We start from the raw sequence: 14,240 nt of genomic DNA, 5'->3' as shown, positions 1-14,240 counted from the left end.
ATATATATATATAAATAAATGTATATAATATTATAATATATTACACATTCTTTTAGATTTATTTTTTATATACATTTGTGCTGTCATGATACACTCTCAAGACAAACAATTTGTTGCATCCACCTAAAGCAGTCCCAGTACTGTTACTGACCAGACTCAGGCATGTGTGCAGAGGTGAAGTGACATATATTATGTAGAATGAGTCAAAAGAAGGATCTCACATGAAGTTTAGCTATGGTTTGATGTCTGTGTGTGTGTGTGTGTGTGTGTATCCTTACTTTGCTGACACGGTCAGCATCTCGGCTGAGCTGTCTTCTCTCCTCATCCCAGTGTGTATGCGCTTCCTGTAGCTGGCGTTCCAGAGCCTGCTGGGTTTGTTTGCTCTCTTCTTTAACGGAAAACAATGTTGTTTGTAGCTCTGCCATTGTCTAGAAACACATGAGCAAGGACACACAGCATTACAAGCACATCAATAATCTCTGGTCCTGCACGGTTCAGTGATTAATTGGAATGACTGGAAAACTGAAATTTATACAGCATACAAGTGGATCTCAACAAATTAGAATATCACTGAAAGGTTGATTGATTTTAGTAATTCAATACAAAAAGTGAAACTCATTATATAGATTCATCACTCACAGACTGATATATTTCAAGTGTTTATTTCTTTTAATTGTGATGATTTTGGCTCACATTTAACAAGAACCCACTAATTCATTCATTCATTCAATTCATCTAAAAAAAATTGAATACTTCTTAAGACCAACCAAAAACCTTTTTAGTGAATTGTTGGTCTTCTGGAAAGTATGTTTATTTACTGTATATATACTCAATACTTGGTAAAGGTCCCCTGGTGGTCTAGTGGTTAAGATGCAGCGCTCCCACCGCTGCGACCCGGGTTCGATTCCCGGTCAGGGAACCATCCCCAGCCACTCTTAGTGCCGGTCCCAAGCCCGGATAAATTGGGGAGGGTTGCGTTAGGAAGGGCATCCAGCGTAAAACATGTGCCAAATCAAACGTGCGGAGGATCCGCTGTAGGGTCTCCTTTTGTTTTAATTACTGCCTCAATTCGGCGTGGCATTGAGGTGATCAGTCTGTGGCACTGCTGAGGTGGTATGGAAGCCCAGGTTTCTTTGACAGTGGACTTCAGCTTATCTGCATTTTGTGGTCTCTTGTTTCTCATTTTCCTCTTGACAATATCCCATAGATTATTTATGGGGTTCAGGTCTGGTGTGTTTGCTGGACAGTCAAGCACACCAACACCATGGTCATTTAACCCACTTTTGTCAGTGTGGGCAGGTGCCAAATCCTGCTGGAAAATGAATTCGGCATCTCCATAAAGCTGGTCAGCAGAGGGAAGCATGAAGTGCTCTAAAACTTCCTGGTAGACGGATGTGCTGACCTTGGACTTGATAAAACACAGTGGACCAACACCAGCAGATGACACGACTCCCCAAACCACCACTGACTGTGCAAACTTTACACTGGACTTCAAGCAACTTGGATTCTGTGCCTCTCCTCTCTTCTTCCAGACTCTTTCATCTGAAAAAAGGATTTTGGCCCACTGAGCAACAGTCTGATGTCTCAGGTTCAGGAGTGGCTTGACACAAGGATTGCGACAGTGGTGTGTGGCGGCTCTGCACCGACTCCAGCTGCAGTCCACTCTTTGTGAATCTTCCCCAAATTCTTGAATCGGCTTTATTACACCTTTTTCTACCACATTTTTCCTTCCATTCAAATTTCCATGAATGTGCTTGAATACAGCACTCTGTGAACAGCAGCTTCTTTAGCCGTGACCTTTTGTGTCTTACCCTCAATGTGCAGGGTGTCAATGATTGTCTTCTGGACAACTGTCAAGTCAGCAGTCTTCCACCATGATTGTGCAGCCTGAACCAGACTAAGACACCATTTAAAGGCTCAGGAAACCTTTGCAGATGTTTGGATTTAATGAGCTGATTAGAGTGTAACACCACGAGTCTCCAATATTGAACTTTTTCACAATATTTGAATTTTCTGATACACTGAAATTTGGGTTTCCATTAGATGTAAGCCATAATCATTAAAATGAAAAGAAATAAACACTTGAAAAATATCAGTCTGTGTGTGATAAGTCTATATAATATACGAGTTTCACTTTTCTGTATTGAATTACTAAAATTAATAAACTTTTTAATGATATTCTAATTTATCGAGATGCACCTGTATATTTTAAACTAACGTTTAATATTTCTTGTCAGCTGGTTGGAGAAACAATTTTTATTAACACTGTCCCTCTTCTAGTTGCTGTGTTGTGATCCAAATTTACAAATCCTACAAATTTTTGATATACGAACCCAAAAAAAAATGCAGGTAAAAAAAAAAGGAAAACAAAATAAACTATATATTACATTCTGAATATATTATATATAATATATTCAGATTTGACAACGCCACAAACAGAGGGAAAAAAAGAAGAAGAATGCCTGGCAGGTATGCATCGTGGGAGCGAGACACGAAAGTCTCACTCTTCTCGACCTACAAATAATCAACACTTTTTCGGTCTCTATCTATTCCCTAAGTCGGGGGCTACCTGTATATCACTTTCTCAGAAAAAATACTTACAAAAATCCAACACACAAAAAACATGACTTACAAAAAAAACCCCAACAATCATTACATGTCAATCAAGGCAGGTGTTTTTTTTTTTTTTAAAGAGAGGCTGAAAAAGACTAGAAAGTGCTCCTCAAGCTCTTAAGCTTTTTGGCATGGGTGGATGTCTAAGGGAGAATAACTGTTCATCTGTACTGCTCCTGTCTAAATGAACATCGTATTTAGACTGGAGGTGGAGGGAAGGCGATTGTGAGCCAGAGGCGGTTGCTTTGGGCTAGACAGATAATTGTTTATCATGTGCAAACTTTCATCAGGAACGATTCGCTTGAAATCCACTCATTGTATGGGAGTATGGAATGAACACTTTAGAGCAGCCGCAGAGTGAGAGATTAGGCTTATTTTGTCAGTGGGTGGACCACATGAAAGCAACAAACGGTCCATCAGTTCCCTTGGTAATTATTATTTTGCCATATAGATTCCTGCATCTAGTCTTCAGCCTAGAGGCGCGCACACACACACACACACACACACACACACACACACACACACACACACACACACACACACACACACACACACACACACACACACACTCCTTCCTGCTTTCTTGTTATTTCTGTATCTTTCCTCTGATATTTAGGCCTTTGCGAGTGTAATTGCCTCGGCTCGCCTTCTGTAATTTCACAGCCACTGTTTAGGCTGGGAGTAAGAACACTTCCCGCTGAAGCCCAATGTGTTTGGTTGTCTCTTTACAGCTTGATGGATTAGATTGTGCTGTTTAATGCAGGCTTACCAGGATTTACGTTGGTAGGTGGGTTATACACTAGTAAAACTAATCAACAGTTTGAAATTAGACCTTCAGTTGCTCTCAGTTGCAGTCTAACAACTGCATATATGCACCTGAATAATGTTAAAATGTAAATGTCTATGATGTACCCTTCATATCTGACATGCGATATAAAACTGCTAGAATAAGAACGGACACAGAGCCAGTGGCCCATATATGCACTTTTGCTTGGACAGCATCTTTTCCTCCTCATTTAGCTTAATCTGAATGCTAATCATTAGCCAAAATGCTGCAAAAGGGTCAAATGTGGGTTGAAAAATCTTCTTTTGCATAAAGAAGCCGGATTTGAAAACTAGACACTGATTAAAAAAGCTCAGGGTAAGTTAAGCGCTTGTAACGCAAGCCTGTGCTGCCCTTTACACTAATGTATAGCCTGGTGCATGTTTAATTTGGTCATTACACATGCAACTGTATTGCCCTGGGCAAATAGGAAAGCTAATTCCCGATAAGGGGGCAAATGTTACTAGTGGAACGTTGGTTAATGGTTCAAAGGCCATGCAAATAATCTCAAAAGAGAGCAGAGTGCATCAAGGCTTCCCTTCCAAAAGTGCAAGTGAGATTCGCGGTGAACCCGACCAGGGTGTGTTAACACCAGATAATAATAGCAGGTATGCTAAATCCTATCTAATGTTTAGTGTGCAGGAGGTGCATTTAATCAGACTTTAGCCAAAGCCTGCTTTCCCACAAAGGTGCAGCAGTGGGGAGAGACATGTTTGTTCAGTTAATGAGAATTTCGAGTGTTTGGGGACAAAAAAGTGTGTGTGTGTGTGTGTGTGTGTGTGTGTGTGTATGTGTGTGTGTGTGTGTGTAGGGGGGGTATAATGACTTGTGGTTCTCTCTACAGAAACATAGTGTTAAACAAAAGATAGGCAAGTGTCCGCAAACCTCGACTCGTACACACTTGCACATTTTTTTTTGTCATCGTCCGCTGTGTAACTTAATAGGCCGCCGATTTCACACATCTGCTCGTCAACCTTACTTTGAACCCAGTGTGTTTTGGGGTGGGGTGGTGGGGGATCTCAAATGCAGTGAAAGAGGAGAAGGAGGGGACAAAAATACAACAAGAAAGGGTTGAGAGTTAGGTAATGAGGGGGCAATTATGTCAGATGAAAATGCCATTGGAGTTTGCAGCCTTTGCAATGGGAAGAAATTACCTTTTTCCCCCTCGTCTTTGAAACATAAACAATTCGCAGGAGTTCAGCCAGTGTGTGTTAACCCGTGCAAGCTTAGACACTGAGAAAGGGATGAGTAGAATGGAGAGGGCGAAGAATAAATGCAGAACGATCTGAGATTTAGCGCAGAACCCTCAGCATGATTCATGAGCAGGGTGAGGAACCCAGGATAAGGTTCTTTAACTGCGTTTAGTCTGAACAGATTAAATCTAATGTTAACCACATGGCTGGTGGGGGTGGAGCTTCCAAAAACAGGGAAAGCAAAAGGAAAGCAAAATCATGATCAATGTTCTAGTGATGGAGTATAAACATTTTTATTTGGAGCATTTACTCACACATTCTATACTGGGTACTAGTATTACATCATAAGCCTTAATAAGATTAGATTAGACTATTGGGAGGTGGGACAATTTATAATTAAAGGTCCATTCTAGCTGAATTCATAATCCTTTTTCTTTTCCTTTTCCTTTTTCACACAATGTGCATGCTTGCATATGAAGGGAAATAAATGTTCTTCTTTCATATCTAGCCAGTTCTCTGGTGAATTACACCAGGTGCTATTATAAAGCAAATAGTCACTGGCTGGGAAGCTTACATGCAACAAGTCCCAATCATGGTGAAGGCGCTTCCTAAATGTAACTCAATCAAACTACGCTCAAAAGTAAAGTGTTATGAAGGCACAGCAAAAACCTTAAACGTCGGGTCAGTGCAATCGGTTTAATAATATGCAGATCGAAAGTTCACAGGACCACATCTAGTCATGCCTGGACAGGTGCAATGCAATATTTCACAATCCATTCTCAGGCTAATGACAAGAAATGTAAGCCAGATGTCACTTGGAGAAAAGGTTGCAGGCCAGCCTGAAAGCAGCGGTTATGCAGGGAACAACAAACAATGAACTGCGCTGCAATTATCGACATTTTTACACAAGGCTTTTGTGCAGAGAGCATTTTTGCTATACAGATAAAAAAAGATTTTGGACTACCCTAAACATACTTACAAAATATCTCGAAGCATTGTGTGGAGTTTAATTTCATAGTGTTTATGGAAGTCCATCAGGGGAAACCTCAATACTTTGGGGAAGTGAGGACAATTTGCAGAGTGGGCCAAAAAACAGAACCAAAAGCCTGAATGATATCTTTCCATAAGATGTCTTGAAGCCGTAATTGCCAACAACGGCTTCTCCACAAAGCAGCAATTTGTGTAATCTGTGGTGTCTGAATACTTATGTTCCTATCAATTTAATATTGTATATCTTATCCAACCTCATGTTTCTATTATATCCCATAGGAAAACTGGTTGTGTGTTTTTTTCCCTTCTTTCTTCAGTATAAAGACAAGCGCTCCCAGTTTTGCATTAAAATGAGCTGCGCATGTAGGACACACGGAATTGTCTTTATGTAGGACACGTGTATATCATGAAGGACACTTTCATCTCTGTGATTGGATGGATAGACGAAGTGAAATAGAGTAACATCTTAATACACATTACAGTACTATTATGCATTTAGATCTATTGTATATATTTTAGCCACGAGCAACAAGAGAGAAAACCTCCCTCCAGATTATTTGTTGATCACCTGAAAAACAGTCCTTAGGCAAGTAAGGGGATGTTTTACCTGTGCAGACTTGGCAAGCTTCTGGGTGTATTCCTTCTCAAGCTGCTTCAACCGGCCGTTTGCCTAAAATGACAGAGGTGGAGAAGAGGGTGGGTGGTGGGGTAGACAGGGAGAGAGAAAGAGCGAGAGAGGGGCATGAAACCAGATCAGCTGGGAGGAAGTGAATGAACAGACACATTGATGTGACCTCTGCGGCCGGCGGGTATGCTGGTATCTTCTTCTCTTTGATCCTCAGTTAACTTTTCCTCGCCCAACACAGAAAATCAAATCTACTCAATTAGCTGCGAGAACAACACGAAAAGCCTTAGAAGCTCTTCATAAAGATTATTACGCAAACAATGACAGACCATTACAGATGCTACTCAAACCCACACTCACTTCTAGAGATGATTTTGCATCACCTTTCTACCTTTTGGCATGTTTGGGAGGTTGGAGGGAAACTGAAGACTTGGAGGAAACTCACAGGGCCACAAGGGAACCACGTGAAACTCCAGACAGAAAATAGTGTGAGCTCAGGATTACAGAAAGTAACTCTGGAGCTATGAGGCAGCAACAGTAACCACTCCACATATCTGTATATAGAGTTCAATGCTTAAATTTAACAGTTAAAAATGAAAGGGTGACCTAAAGGCACTATTCAAATGACATCAAATAAATGTAATTTCCATTGTATTTTGCTATTCATCTATTATGGTTGAATGATTAGAAAATTGGTGATGATAAATCATGATCATGATAAATGATCGAAAATATTGGATTTCACGCACCGCAGTGAAGAAGATGATCAGCTGGGAAAACTCTACAGAAAAAATTGGTCTGATTATTAGCATTTGCCATGTTCAGTTTTATAGCTTCATATCCACTGCTGCACACGTCTCCCTTTCCCACCCCCCACCTGCATTATCACACTAACTTTAAAGAGAACTTGACACACATTTCGAAGTTTTTAGATTCATTTTTTCACTTTGCCTGAGGAGAAGTATCAACACCTTCCTCATATTGTGTGTGTAAAAGAGAGTGAGTGAGTGAGAGAGAGAGAGAGAGAGAGAGAGAGAGAGAGAGAGAGAGAGAGAGAGAGAGAGAGAGAGAGAGAGAGAGAGAGAGACATGTCATGTATTTACAGGCCCAGGAGGGTGTGTGCCGTTGAGTGTCAGCGGTGATGCCCTGCTGTCAGAGCTGCTTTCCGGAGAGCTGCTGAACCACTGACAAGACAGACAGAGCCTGCAGCAGGCATCAACACCAGAACCAGCACTTACACAAACACACACAACACCAGCCAGAGGAGCTAAACCCTGCTCTCGCCTACTCGCTCCTTCTCTTTTCTCCTTCATCCTCCTCCTTTTTTTTTCGTCATTACCCATCTGTCCCATGTGGCTTTTCTACCTGATGAGAGCGAACACAAAGCATAAAGGGAGACAATGAAAAAGAAAAAAGGAACTCACTGGACTTTCTTGGAAGCCTGTCAGCTCCTTGCGTTGCTATAGAGACTGCAGTCCAGCCTGCTGTTTCATTAACCATGCTGCAAGGTAAATGTGTGCCAAATGTATGTTTGCAGGAGCCCTTTGTGAAATTTTTTTATTTTTATCAAATATCATTACAATCACTTACAAAACATATTACTGCAGTGATACTGTAGTGTTGTAAGTGAACACCCAGTTATAATAGATTTTTGTCAGTGAAACTTCTGCTGTAATCACTGGTTGGTATCAGACAAAGTGTAAATAAGACTCTCAAACTGGAGTTTGCTTCAAGTTTATGTTTTTTGCTAGACCATGAATTCATATCTGCTGTCGCTGATGTGGCAATTTAACAATTTTTTTTTTAAACTTATTTGGCAATAAACACAGACTCAAAGCAACTTTACCCTAAAAAAGTAGATTGAAAGATTTACCTAATGATCAAGTCAAAGGTAACGGTGGCAACGAAATTATTTTCTTTTTTAATCTCAAATCACATGAGAAAGAAACTTTAAGAGGAACTCAAATCAAAAGCAAACCCATTGTCTATTGAGTTGAAGGTACACATCTCCTAAATCTACACTGAATAGTGTCTTTGAGGAAGTTCCTTCATACTGCAGCACAGGAAATGAACATAAAGTGTGTGCTATTTGTTCTAATGCGCAGTTTTTACTATATAATTTGGCCATACGGTCTAAAACCTGTCCATTATCAGGCTTGTGCTTTCTGACTTAGCGACAGGAATTATGGACGGCAGTAGGTTGAGAGGCTGTGGATTTATGATTATGGCTGTTGAACAGAAATACAAGGCAGAACAAACTTTGGGATACACACAGGACTTTACTTAGTAACCCTAAATTACCTACAGAAGTTTAATTGCACTTCCTGGTGAAGCTTTTTTTCTCAACACATCATCACTAGATGAGCTGACAACATTGCGCACGAGAAAATGGCGGCAGGAGGAGAGACAATAAAAAGAATGTTGGTGGACGAGATGGCGAATTTTTTTCCCAGATGTTATTTTTTCTCTCCCAGCGACGCAGAAGTGCAGTTCGAATGCAACTTACTCCATTTTTATTACCGATCCAAAGAGACCACGGTCCCACTTGATTTCGATTGGGCCTGAAAAACTTGCAAATTCGCAGGTTCATCTGGATAAATGGGCAAATGGGAATATTTAGCACCCTTTCCCAATCCATGCTCATTTATTCTCACTGCTCATTGCAAAAGAGCCAAAAATGGTGGATTTCAGATGTCAACATTGATCATTCAAAGCCAAACTAAAAGTCTTGTCTGAATTTTACAACTTGTTTAAGACGAACGATATGGCATATGGCAAATTCTCAGTGACTGTAGTAATCAAGCCAACAAAGGAAAAAAAATTTATAAATAAGCAAACCAACCATAATAGAACTCATTTAAATTAGGCAATGTATCCTTAATACAATGTGTGTATGTTTGTGTGGTTGAATTCTGTGCCGTACTAAAGGTGCCTCTAAAGTGCTATCAGAAGCAGCAATCACTTAATACTGCTGGGGGAGCGGTTTTAAAGTCTGCAGAACAATGCAGGTAGTGCATATAATGTAAAAGTGGGACACTGGTTAGGGAAGCTCAATTAACAGGCCTGTGCTGGACCTCAGTCGTCCACTGTGTAGATGCAGGACTCATGCAAGATTCCGCTGACATGGTTTCCTGTGCATGCATATATGTGTAGAAAAGCGTGTATGACTGTATGTGTAGGCCTTAATATGTATATGCATAAGTATACATTTTAACGCATATATTAGAGAATGAGATATGTTTCTCTTAGAGAATGAGCCTCATCATTTTTCATTTCTGCATCCAGATTTCTCAAACTGCCTCCGCATGATTTCTTTTTCTTTTTTCAGTTTATTCTTCAACGTTCTTGTGGTGGGCAAAAAACAGCATGTTCTGACTTGGGGGAGAAAAAAAAAAGAAAAAAGCTAAAATAATACAGGATGTTAAAAGAAACAGAAAGAAAGAAAACAAGTCCAAGCAAAAGGAAGTTGGTTTACTTAAAAAGGTGTGGACTTGTCTCCCCCCTCCATGTGCTTTCCGGATAAGCCAATAAACCAGCGCATTGAAGAAGCCGCTCTCGATGAACTTACAAATATTTGTACAGCCTCTCTGATAAACCGGCGATTGCAACACGTAGACTGGTTGTGTTGATGGAATTAGCGGGGACATGGTTTAGCAAGCAGAGGACATATTTAATTGTTTATATTGTTAATTCCAGAGATGGCTCTCATACACTACAGACGTAGACTAGTTCATAAAGCTAACAATGAGAAGGCAGAAGGCAAAAGAAAGTATGGGGTTTATGTGGATGAGACAGAGGGAGTCAGCGATGTAAAACATGACTGAGAACAGACACATTCCTGATAACCTGATCTTCATCATCAGCTTTTCTCCACTTGTGTTCTATGGTGGATGTTCAGCCTGGATACATTCATTAGATAACTGAATTTGAAATTATTTTATATCAATATATTATTATGATGTGAGGTCCAGTTACCAGCATGACACTAAAACAGGTAGAAGTAATGGCTACTTTTTACTTAAGTACATGTCGGAGCCCAAACTTCTTTACTTTAACTTGAGTGAAAAAGTGTAGTCAGTACTTCAACTTATACCAGAGTCTTTTAAAACATTAGTATCTGTACTTCTACTTGAGTGAAGGATGTGTGTACTTTTGTCAGCTCTGACATATTCCTTATTAATCATACTTTACTATGGCTCTTTCTGTACTTAGAGGCTGAATATAATCAGACTGAATACATTACACTATATGGGCAAAACATTCACCCGTTCGCTTGTTAAACATCTTTTTCTAGGATTACTCCGTCACCCCATACCCTTTTGGGAAGGCTTGGGTAATTGTCCTCATTCAGTGCTCTCTCAACACTACTCACACATGTATACTTGATATTTTTTTAGTCCCATTTCAGGAGGAATTCTCCTCAATTCCTCATGTTCCAGCAGTTCTAATAGATTTTTATCATAAAATTGACAAAAAAAAAATTAACGCATAAAGACAAAGCATCATCAACCATCCCACTACATCCAACACACTATGTTAATTAATAAGCACAGCTTGTCTTTGTCAAACAATCTTTATAAGTGAGGCCCCTTTTCTTGACTCTATCAGAATCTCAGTCTAACACAGCTTTAATTAATTTTCTCCCAATACGACCATTTGCCAATCCAATCGTCACATGACTGCTTCAAATTAGGAGACGGAAAGGCTAGCGTATGTTTAAACCAGGACACAAAGAAACCACTTCGGCATAACACGTTTAAAGGAAAAGTATTTTTGGAGCAACCTACATACAGTGCAGCATCGAGATGCATACACACATTTTGACGTGTGTCATGTTTTCGACATGACAGTTAAAAGCTGTGCATGAATGGAGTTATGAGTAAGATGAATAGAGCTCAGTGCCAAATTAACATTTGTTTTAACAAACCTGGATCTGGCGCACTTTCCACTTAATGTACTTATTTCCAACACTTAAATATCTAAACCCCAAATGTATAGAGCTTGGGTTAGATTTTCACCAAAACCTTAGATGCTGATTCTTAGAAGACATCTGCTTAAAGCTTTAGGCCAAAGCATTTGCTTTTATGGCCATAAGGAGCAAGGATGATCTGAAGAGGCTTCCTGTTTGATGACCTACAGGGCTGCAGCAAGGGTTCAGCACAACAAGGCTAAGATTAGACAATCAATAAGAGATGAAGGGCAACAATGCTACTCTGCCTGAAGAATTTTTTAGTCAGGGGATCATTACCCTCTGGTGGCATGATTAAAGTACATTATATACATTAATGTTTCTAACTTTTTAAACCAAAAAATATAGTTCCATTAGGCTAAGCAGTTAATATCAAATTCGTACTAAGGTTGTACTAGACATCGTGGCTTGCACAGATGCTCCATATATTCCTTACACACCAGTCTATGGCAGTATCCTTTGTTTTTTGTCACATATGCTCTGGAAGCTACGAATAACCCAGAAATAAAATAAATAAATAAATAAAAACCTGTCATTTATAGTCTTAACTTTCATCTCTCCACAAAAACAGGACTAGACTCATCACATTCATCCACATGCTTGGCTGGTCTAAATCAGATTTTCTGCTAATAAGCCCCATTTCCCTGCCTCAATCTGCCACCGAGAGGTGATAACCACGTCTTTGATCATTTTCTTGCCCCACTGTTTTGCTCAATATAATCCATGACCAAAAATAATAGGATTTGGCGCATCTCCAGATGGCAGAGAAACAAACTGACAGAAATAATAATAATAAAAAAAAGTTTAATGGAGGTGAAACATCAAACGAAGGCAAACTAAACCCACCACTCCTTCAATTTAGCACAATAAATAAATAGATACATAAATAAAATTAATAATAATAAAAAAAAATAATAAAAAATAAATAAATATATATATATATATATATATATATATATATATATATATATATATATATATATATATATATATATATATACAGTGAGGAAAATAAGTATTTGAACACCCTGCTATTTTGCAAGTTCTCCCACTTAGAAATCATGGAGGGTCTGAAATTGTCATCGTAGGTGCATGTCCACTGTGAGAGACATAATCTAAAAAAAAAATTCAGAAATCACAATATATGATTTTTTTAACTATTTATTTGTATGATGCAGCTGCAAATAAGTATTTGAACACCTGAGAAAGTCAATGTTAATATTTGGTACAGGAGCCTTTGTTTGCAATTACAGAGGTCAAACGTTTCCTGTAGTTTTTCACCAGGTTTGCACACACTGCAGGAGGGATTTTGGCCCACTCCTCCACACAGATCTTCTCCAGATCAGTCAGGTTTCTGGCCTGTCGCTGAGAAACACGGAGTTTGAGCTCCCTCCAAAGATTCTCTATTGGGTTTAGGTCTGGAGACTGGCTAGGCCACACCAGAACCTTGATATGCTTCTTACAGAGCCACTCCTTGGTTATCCTGGCTGTGTGCTTCGGGTCATTGTCATGTTGGAAGACCCAGCCTCGACCCATCTTCAATGCTCTAACTGAGGGAAGGAGGTTGTTTCCCAAAATCTCGCAATACATGGACCCGGTCATCCTCTCCTTAATACAGTGCAGTCGCCCTGTCCCATGTGCAGAAAAATACCCCCAAAGCATGATGCTACCACCCCCATGCTTCACAGTAGGGATGGTGTTCTTGGGATGGTACTCATCATTCTTCTTCCTCCAAACACGTTTAGTGGAATTATGACCCAAAAGTTCTATTTTGGTCTCATCTGACCACATGACTTTCTCCCAAGACTCCTCTGGATCATCCAAATGGTCATTGGCAAACTTAAGACGTGCCTGGACATGTGCTGGTTTAAGCAGGGGAACCTTCCGTGCCATGCATGATTTCAAACCATGGCATCTTAGTGTATTACCAACAGTAACCTTGATAACGGTGGTCCCAGCTCTTTTCAGGTCATTGACGAGCTCCTCCCGTGTAGTTCTGGGCTGATTTCTCACCTTCCTTAGGATCATTGAGACCCCACGAGGTGAGATCTTGCATGGAGCCCCAGTCTGAGGGAGATTGACAGTCATGTTTAGCTTCTTCCATTTTCTAATGATTGCTCCAACAGTGGACCTTTTTTCACCAAGCTGCTTGGCAATTTCCCCGTAGCCCTTTCCAGCCTTGTGGAGGTGTACAATTTTGTCTCTAGTGTCTTTGGACAGCTCTCTGGTCTAGGCCATGTTAGTAGTTGGATTCTTACTGATTGTATGGGGTGGACAGGTGTCTTTATGCAGCTAAAGACCTCAAACAGATGCATCTAATTTAGGATAATAAATGTAGTGGAGGTGGACATTTTAAAGGCAGACTAACAGGTCTTTGAGGGTCAGAATTCTAGCTGATAGACAGGTGTTTAAATACTTATTTGCAGCTGTATCATACAAATAAATAGTTTAAAAATCATATATTGTGATTTCTGGATTTTTTTTTAGATTATGTCTCTCACAGTGGACATGCACCTACGATGACAATTTCAGACCCCTTCATGATTTCTAAGTGGGAGAACTTGCAAAATAGCAGCGTGTTTAAATACTTATTTTCCTCACTGTATATATATATATATATATATATATATATATATATATATATATATATATATATATATATATATATACACTGTATATAATAAAAATACATGTATTATATATATGTTATATGTATTTATGTATATATGTATACATTATATTTATATATAATGTGTGGGCATGTGTGTAAAACACTCAAATGTGCGAATAAATAAACATGAACAACAACCAAAAATTTGACAAGCAAACTTCGGCTGGAATGGCAGGTGACAGCGCCGCCGAGGAAGAAGCGCTTCTCACTGTTGTAGATCTTGTGTTTAAAGGAGAGCATGTTTTACAGCATTTCTCTCCGAGGGTGGCGAGTGTGTGTGAAGAGCTGCTTCAATCTAATCCCTGCTGTCACAGCTGAATCAAAACCTTGTTCGGATGCCACGTTCGCAACAACAG

General features: G+C 39.6%; 2 protein-coding genes across 14 annotated transcripts in view; both read right to left on the bottom strand.

The window, feature by feature from the left end:
* The window catches only part of LOC310739668 (protein HID1-like), a 484,702-nt gene that overhangs the window by 22,760 nt on the left and 447,702 nt on the right, over positions 1–14,240 (bottom strand). The gene's annotated exons all lie outside the window — the stretch shown is intronic.
* Positions 1–14,240, bottom strand: part of cep112 (centrosomal protein 112) — a 138,605-nt gene that overhangs the window by 25,002 nt on the left and 99,363 nt on the right. For all 12 annotated transcript variants that reach the window (XM_083565802.1, XM_083565807.1, XM_083565798.1 and 9 more), the window contains 2 exons: positions 6,227–6,289; positions 279–428 (listed from right to left, as the gene is read on the bottom strand). In XM_083565802.1, the coding sequence (XP_083421928.1) occupies positions 279–428; positions 6,227–6,289 (213 nt within the window). The remainder of the gene's footprint in view (positions 1–278; positions 429–6,226; positions 6,290–14,240) is intronic.

The sequence above is a fragment of the Silurus aristotelis genome (genome assembly GCF_946808225.1).
Source record: "Silurus aristotelis genome assembly, chromosome: 17".
In the NCBI taxonomy this organism is placed as follows: Eukaryota; Metazoa; Chordata; class Actinopteri; order Siluriformes; family Siluridae; genus Silurus; species Silurus aristotelis.
This window is presented reverse-complemented; position numbering and strand designations above follow the sequence as displayed.